General features: G+C 44.2%; 1 protein-coding gene across 1 annotated transcript; it reads left to right on the forward strand.

Moving 5' to 3' along the window:
* Positions 1-729: 729 nt before the first annotated feature.
* LOC130087192 (E3 ubiquitin-protein ligase TRIM47-like) lies at positions 730-4,684 on the forward strand. The gene is made up of 5 exons (XM_056253417.1): positions 730-1,364; positions 1,533-1,628; positions 1,707-1,940; positions 3,918-4,077; positions 4,614-4,684. Exons 1-5 carry the CDS (start codon positions 774-776, stop codon positions 4,682-4,684), a joined length of 1,152 nt encoding a protein of 383 aa, XP_056109392.1. The 5' UTR covers positions 730-773.
* The last annotated feature ends 3,537 nt before the right edge of the window (positions 4,685-8,221 follow it).

Below are 8,221 nucleotides of genomic sequence, written 5' to 3' on the forward strand. Positions count from 1 at the left end.
GGTTACGAAATGATTTAAGTGTAGCCTATGCATAAGTTCGCACGGTAAAAAAAGTAAACTACTTATTTTTGTTAAAAATATATAATCCATTAAACTTGCTAAAATAGCCCTACAAGTTCTACACGTGCGGATTACATGTGATATAGCCTATTTTCATGTAGTCGCGATGTTATATTGTCATGTCTATAAAACTGATAAAATAAACATAGACCCCACTTTGATAGCCTGGGGCTTATGTTGAACTTTATTCTTGTACAAACAGACGCTGCATACTCGATACAGGCTTTGAAGCTTCAGTGTCATATCACTACCAGTTCATGATCCAGCCCTGATTTTATTGTTAGGTTGGCACATAGTCAATGTTCTTTTTCATTTGTATAGTAAAATACAGATGAGTCACACCTGACACGTTTTGCAAACGTCGTTTAAACACCAGGAAACGGTTTCATTAGCGAGAAAACGAAACCTTTTCCTACTCATAGTGTAGATAAGTGGCTGTATATTTCTATCTGAGTATTCATGAAGTTAAATGGCAGAAGCTAAAATGTCAGTGGCTTGGGATCAAGTTAGCCACAAAATAACATGTTTTGTCTTAGTTACATCTTTTCACCATAGCCTAAAATAAATAAATGGATCCTTGAAAAAGACTTTGGTCACACCTACAAACACACCTCTTTTGCACACGTCTGAGACAGGAAACACTTCTCAGTTGAGAGAAATTGAAACTTAAGTGTTGTTCAGCCGCTGCTGTATCTGTGTATTCGTGCAGTGAAATGGCAGAAACCTGTATGTCAGTGGCTCGGGATCAGTTCAGCTGTTCAATCTGTTTGGATCTACTGAAGGATCCAGTGACCATCACCTGTGGACACAGTTACTGTATGAGCTGCATTACAGACTGCTGGAATAAAGAGGATCAGAAGAGAGTTTACAGCTGCCCTCAGTGCAGACAGACCTTCACTCCAAGACCTGTTTTAGGTAAAAATACTATCCTGGCTGAAGTGGTGGAGAAACTAAAGAAGACAAAAGTCCAAACACCTCGTCCTGCTCTCAGTTATGCTGGACCTGGAGATGTGGAGTGTGACTTCTGTACTGGAAGGAAACGCAAAGCTGTAAAGTCCTGTAAGATGTGTCTCGAATCATACTGTCAAACTCACTTTGAGTGTCATGAAGAATCTCCTTTAAGGAAGCGACACAAAGTGACTGATGCCACTGGACGACTGCAGGAGATGATCTGTCCTCAACATGAAAGACTTCTGGAGGTTTACTGTCGTACTGACCAGCGATGTATTTGTTTACTGTGTATGATGGATGACCATAAAAATCACGATAATGTTTCAGCTGAAGCAGAGAGGACGGAGAAACAGGTATAAACTGATGAAAGCACGTAAGCTATGCTGATTCATCAGAATCAGAATAACTGTCATTATGCCAGTTATTATGCAGTTAATGGTGACATTATCATGCAATAATTTTAATGTTGATAGTTGTAATATCCAGAAACCATTCAAACAAAACTATTTGTCCTCCTCTAGAAACAAGTTGAAAAGATACAAGAAAAATTCCAGCAGAGAGTCCAAGAGAGACAGAAAGAGCTTCAGGAGCTCAGAGAGGCTATGGAGATTCACAAGGTGACAGTTAGGGTTAGTGCTGTGCTGGGCCACTTTCCCATCCCACTGAAAGGTCTGATTGTCTGTGTGTCCTAACAGAGCTCTGCACAGTCGACAGTGGAGTACAGTGAGAAGATCTTTACTAAACTGATCCACTTCATCAGGAAAAGCCGATCTGAGATGACACAGATGATCAGAGATCAGGAAAAGGATGCAGTGAGTCGAGCTGAAGAACGACTGGAGCAACTGGAGCAACAGATTGATGATCTGAGGAGGAGGGAAGCTGATCTGGACCAACTTGCACTCACTGACGATCACATACATTACCTGCAGGTAACTGAGATCTTAACAGTATTGTTGTCATAAGCAACATCTCTCCTAATTTTACTGTAATAATAACTATTATAAAAGCCACTTAAATAATAATACATGCCTGTTAGATCCATTTGCTTTACCAGATCCTGTCAGAAGATAGCGTACTTGTAGCAATGTTCAGGGAAGAAGGAGGCGGGAACCGGCGGACAATCAAAATAAAACTTTATTTTAAATGAAATAAACACAATACCTGCCAGCAGTCCCTCACGGAACTGCTGGCTACCCAAAATAAAATATAACTACCTGCCAGCAGCCCCTCACGGACGACTGCTGGCTACCAAAATAAAACAAAACAAAACACAAACAAAAGCAGGCCTGTTCCTCTCTCGATCATCCACTCCGTCGCTCCTCCTTTATGCTTCCGCTCCTCCGTGAGAGATGCGAGACCGGTGTGCTTCCCAGGTGCTGCTCATTAGCAATCGCACCACCGGCCTCGCGACGTTCTCTCACGTCCCTCGGCCGTCCTGCTCACCACAGTACTGTATCTGTTTTGTTTGGTATTCAAAATCAAAACCAGTTCAAGTTTGGTCTGATACTGGTTAACATTATTATACCAACACAAAGGCAATGGAGCTTTACTGCTTCACAACATCACATGCACACAGTTGGCTTTAAAGTACTCAAATTAGATTGGCAGATCCTTCACATATAACCTTGGATGAGAGCATTATTAATTTATTTTTTAAGTTGTCAGGAACTCTGTCAGGTGCATGGTGTTGAGTTTTATGTTCTTTTTGTGATCTCACTGTACTTACAGGCAACAGAAATAATGTTTAAATATAATATTTAAATATATATGTAAAAATGTTTTATTTACAGTTGCTTGTCTTTTAAATTACTAGAATATCATTGGTTTAAAAAGCCCATGAGATCATGATAATAATTAAAGTAGGCAATGTTTTTCATGAACATGTTTTGCTATACTGGTTGAAAGTCACAGCTACTAGAAGACTTACGACTGTCAGACAGGTTGCTCACGTCACATCTACGTCGTCGTGAAGCTCAAGCCTGCGCAGTGCGCTCATCCATCAGTAAGTGAGTGCTTCACTTTTCTGTGTTGAAGTCTATGGGGTCGCTGTGTCCATTTCTTTGACTGTCTATGATTAGAAGCACTCACTTCCTGATGGCTGAGCGCACTGCGCAGGCTCAAACTGAGCTTGACGACGTAGATGTGACGTGAGCAACCTGTCTGACAGTCGTACGTCTTCTAGTAGCGGTGCCAAGACGAATCTGAATCATTCCCTTCCGAATCTGTCTATTACTGACGAATTCTTTCTACGCACACTGCAACTGTCACAATATGACGTCACGCTCTGCGCGTATGTTTTAAAAAACATAATTTAACATTCTACTTGCCTACTAGTGTTTATTACAAATAAATTACAAATGTATTACAAATAAATTATTAAATGCTAAAAATGAACAAATGTAAATGAACAAAAAGTTGCATTTACAATCCTGTAAAAACAGCCCCGTGCCCCTTTTCTTACCATAGAGATTCTTACTAGTACAATTATTTATTTATTTGATGCAAAACAAGATTTGCGATTGCCCATTTTCCTTCCCAATTCCCACATGCGGTGCTACACTTCAAAATAAAATCCCTGTTAGAATTAATTAATAGCATGTTAATTGTGTCAGTGACCACAAGAAAGACAACTCAGATATATTTTGTTATTGAAAAATAATATAATTTATCACTGCATTAATTCACATCTTTATACTCTTGAAAATACTTAAGAGCATAGAAAACACACCAGTGTTTCCTCTAAGTAAACTTGGTGCTGGTCAACATGTCTGGTAGGCTAATAATAAAGTTTACCCGACAAAATATCATGTCATTTTGGTGTTTATTAAATATCAAGGGGAGGATGCTGCCAATGAAGTTTTTGTGTCTTTATATCTTTAATATTTCTGTTTATTTATTCTCTCTAGAGCTTCCAGTCTCTCTCTGAACCTCTGGAATCCACTGATGTATCCAGAGTTACTGTCAGTTCTGTCCTCTCTTATGTAGATGTGAGGAAACCTGTCTCGAAACTGAAAGAACAACTAGAGAAGTCCTGCAAAGAAGAGATGAAAAAAATATCTGGTCAAGGTAAAGTGACAGTAACAGTTACACCAGAAAAGAGTTACATTATGTAACAAACGAAAAGAAGCTTGAGGATGTTAAAAATAAATATGAAAGTGATATATACTTTTTGAAAAATTATTTCAATCAAGAATTTGAACTATTTGTTTACATTTAATCGTTTAGCAGACGATTTTATCAAATATGTAAGTGCTGTGAAAAGTCCCAGTTAGTCTAGCACATTAGCAAGTATTTAAAAAAATAAAAAAATAGAAAGAAAAATAGATAGATTATAAATAGAATAGTAAATGTTAGTATTAATGGGTCACGTTTTGACGAAAAAGATGAGTCTTTGGTCGTTTCTTAAAAATGGGAAAAGACTTGGCAGCTCGGGTTGTGTTAGGCAGGTCGTTTAACCAGCAGGGAATAGGTCAATGAAAGTGATTTTGGGATGGCACCACGAGACACCATTCAGTTGTGGAACGCAAGCTTCTGGATGACATAAGACTGAAGTTGTGATTTTTATAACTATTGTAATTATGTATATGTGTTTATTTTCTCAGTAACAAACATCAACATCATTTCCATTAATAAACCCAAGACTAGGGTGCGGTTACCGTGTAAGTCATTATGAAAACACACACACACACACACACGTTTTTTAATTGTGATGAGCTGTTTCAAAAAAATATTTTTTAAAATCAGGTTATGAGGCAGATCATTAGCCGGTTATTAGTTTCTATATAGTGTTTCAGCAAAGTTACACATACAGTATAATGAACGGGGGTTTCAGAAAATTTTGTGTTAAATACCGGTATGCCACCTTATTTTAGCTCCGACAAAGAGAATCCTGACTATTGTCAGTTTTTTTTTTAATTCAAGACTCAAGAGACACATATTCATTGCTGCCTCTCACGGGGTGTCATACATCTTAATATTCAGAACAATGTTCAAAATGTTGCTTCTTGAAAGTTCAAAACAAAATTCAGTTAAGAAGACCACATAAGGTTATATGGCAACGTAATGAAACGTGATGCAACAACTGTGCTTTTTAAAATGCACACTGAAAACTGTCCAGAGGATCTCAAAGCTCTGCTACCTCCACCTGATCTCGTTTGCCGAACCACTCGAAGAGCACAACCAAGTCACGCCCTAAAACGATACTGGTTACTAACGTAACCTCGGTTCTCTCTAGAAGAGGGAACAAGTATTGCGTAAGTTTAGCATACACTACGGGAAAGATTCATCTTCTCGAGATATTGAAGCCAAAAATTTTTCCTTAATTTTGTATATGTTGTCAATGCAGTGCAGCAGCTAGCAGACCTAGAGCGGGCATTCTAGCACGCTCATAGGCTGCTCTGCGGGAACTGCACAGCCTACCAGTGAGCCCGACGTGACGTCACGTCCAATCAAGCCGTCCTAGCCCGCCAGAATGGGCGTGGCTTGGCGTATATAACCGAGGCTCGGAGGCTGATTCTCTGGTTTTCATCGACTGAAGCGAAATAGCGCTTGTGGCGTTTAGCACGGCAGGTTACGCAATACTCGTTCCCTCTTCTAGAGAGAACCGAGGTTACGTTAGTAACCAGTATCGTTATCTTACGAGAGGTTCTCTCGTAATGCGTAAGTTTAGCTTACGCTACGGGAACCCATTGTCCACGCCGTGCGCGCCCACATCCACCTCATGAGTCACAACACTTCTGTGAACCCAGAAAGTGGGAACAACACGCATGTACATAAGCGCGAGTATAAGCGCGAGTACTATGAGCGTCTAAGCGGGTGTAAACAAGCACTGACAGGCAATACAGAGCGGCCGTGTGTGGCGGGTGGCATATATAGCACATAACCTGAAACAGCGCAGCTCAACCAGAAGAGCTGAATTCACGTGAGGGTAGTCTGCGCATGATAGTATCTGGACAGGGCTAACCTCTCACTTAAACAGACAGCAGTTTCGCCTGCAGGGCGGGAACTTCTAGGTTATAAAACCTGACAAAGGTGGACGGGGAGGACCAGCCCGCCGCCACACATATGTCTTGAATGGAAATTCCACTTGACCATGCCCACGACGAGGCCACGCCTCTAGTGGAATGAGCCCTGATGCCCAAAGGGCACTGCAGACCTTTTGCCGTGTAAGCGGCTGCGATAGCGTCTACTATCCACCTGGACAGGCTCTGTTTCGAGGAGGCGAGACCTTTAAGTGCGCCCTCCGAACGAAACAAACAGCTGCTCAGAGCGCCTGAATGGGGCGGAGCGCGTAATGTACAATCTCAGAGCTCTGACTGGGCAGAGGAGACTAACATCACTTTCGGATGCTGGCAGAGCCGATAGAGAAATGACCTGTGCTCTGAATGGGGTGCCAACCACTTTGGGAACGTAACCATGTCTAGGCTTGAGGATGACTTAAGAGTCATTTGGGCCAAACTCAAGACACGATGCGCTTACAGACAGCGCGTGTAAATCCCCCACGCGTTTGACTGATGACAGTGTGATCAGAAAAACAGCTTTGAGCGACAGGTATTTCAGGTCCGCTGTGTTCAGGGGTTCAAAGAGGAATGCTTTCAGGGCCTCTAGGACCAGTGAAAGGTCCCAAGTAGGAACCGAGGGGGGACGCGGGGGGTTCATCCTTCTGGCTCCTCTGAGGAAGCGGATGATAAGCTCGTTTCTGCCTATTGACTGGCCATGCATTGATTCAGAGAATGCTGCGACAGCCGCCATATAGACTTTGAGCGTGGAGGGGGATCTGCCCCTATCCAGCAGCTCCTGAAGGAAACTGAGCAGCCGCGGGACCCCACACGTTCGCGGATCCAGGCTTTTGTTAGTGCACCACTTAGAGAACATAGACCATTTGGACGCGTAGAGCCTTCTGGTAGAAGGTGCTCTAGACTGCGATATTGTGTTCATTATTGCGTCTGGCAGGGATACCCGTTGATCACCCACACGTGCAGCGACCAACGCTCCGGTTGGGGATGCCAGATCGAGCCGCGCGCTTAAGAGAGGAGGTCTGCTCTCAGCAGGACAGGCCATGGGGCTGTCTGTGACAGCCGCATTAGCTCTGGGAACCAAGTCTGGTTCTCCCATCGCGGGGCTCGCGGGGGAAAAAAAATGAGCACTGAATGGCGCGTTTCCCTGATTCTCTTGATCACCTGTGGTAACAGAGATACAGGAGGAAATGCATATAGCGGACGGCTGGGCCACGTCCGGGCAAGTGCGTCCCTGTCCTTCGAAAAGAACGTCAGGCAGTGAGCGTTGTCTTGTAACGCAAAAAGGTCGACTTCCGCTTTGCCGAAAAGGCGCCATAATAACTGGACTGTTTGGGGGTGCAGGGACCATTCTCCCGGGGGACCGTTGTCCCTGGACAGTCTGTCTGGGCCGTCGTTCAGGTGACCCAGCACATGTGCAGCTCTCAGTGAGCGCAGATGGTGCTGAGACCAAACGAGGAGGCGTTCCGCCAGATTGCAGAGGTTCCTGGATCTGACGCCGCCCTGGCGATTTAAATAGGACACCACAGACATGTTGTCCGAGCGGACTAGAACATGGTGGTCCTGAATGAGCGGGAGGGAGCGTTTCAGCGCGTTCTCGACCGCTATCATTTCCAGACAGTTTATATGGAGGAGCTTTTCCCGGTCTGACCACAGGCCGAAGACTGGTCTGCCCTCGAGGGTGGCGCCCCAACCTGAGTTGGACGCATCCGTCGAGATGACCTTTCTGTATGAGACCACCCCCATAGTCACTCCCCTCTGGTACCAGTCGGCCGCTGACCAGGGCTGCAGAGCTGTGATACAGCTCTGAGTCACTCTGATCCGCTCACGACCTGACCTCCAAGCTCGGTGTGGCACACGCGCGGCCAGCCAGTGCTGTAGCGGGCGGATGCGTAGTAAACCTAGCTGGAGTACCGCCGAGGCTGAAGCTATCAAGCCTAGCATCCTCTGGAATTTTTTCAGAGGGGAAACGCTGCCCGCCGTGAATGACATGGCCAGTTGCCGGACACAGCGTGCGCTCAGAGAAGGCGGTACCGGTTCTATGGCCCCTTTGCACAGCAGTTTTGTTATTTCCGAGCGAAGTAGGAGTACTACTTCTGCTTTCACTGTCGTCGCGGTCCGCGCTCGAAATCGAGGGGGACGGCGAGCGAACTGTAACGCATAACCCTGCTTTATAGTGCTTAGCACCCACTTCG

The sequence above is a fragment of the Rhinichthys klamathensis genome, unplaced genomic scaffold (genome assembly GCF_029890125.1).
Source record: "Rhinichthys klamathensis goyatoka isolate OS25496 unplaced genomic scaffold, OSU_Roscu_1.1 h1tg000105l_1, whole genome shotgun sequence".
Classification (NCBI taxonomy): Eukaryota; Metazoa; Chordata; class Actinopteri; order Cypriniformes; family Leuciscidae; genus Rhinichthys; species Rhinichthys klamathensis.

Excerpts from the sequence above, each read along its gene's own strand:
- LOC130087192 (XM_056253417.1), top strand. The coding sequence starts at position 774 with ATGGCAGAAACCTGTATGTCAGTGGCTCGGGATCAGTTCAGCTGTTCA. Across the intron at positions 1,365-1,532 it reads CAGAGAGGACGGAGAAACAG|AAACAAGTTGAAAAGATACA; the intron begins GTATAAACTGAT and ends GTCCTCCTCTAG. Across the intron at positions 1,629-1,706 it reads AGGCTATGGAGATTCACAAG|AGCTCTGCACAGTCGACAGT; the intron begins GTGACAGTTAGG and ends GTGTCCTAACAG.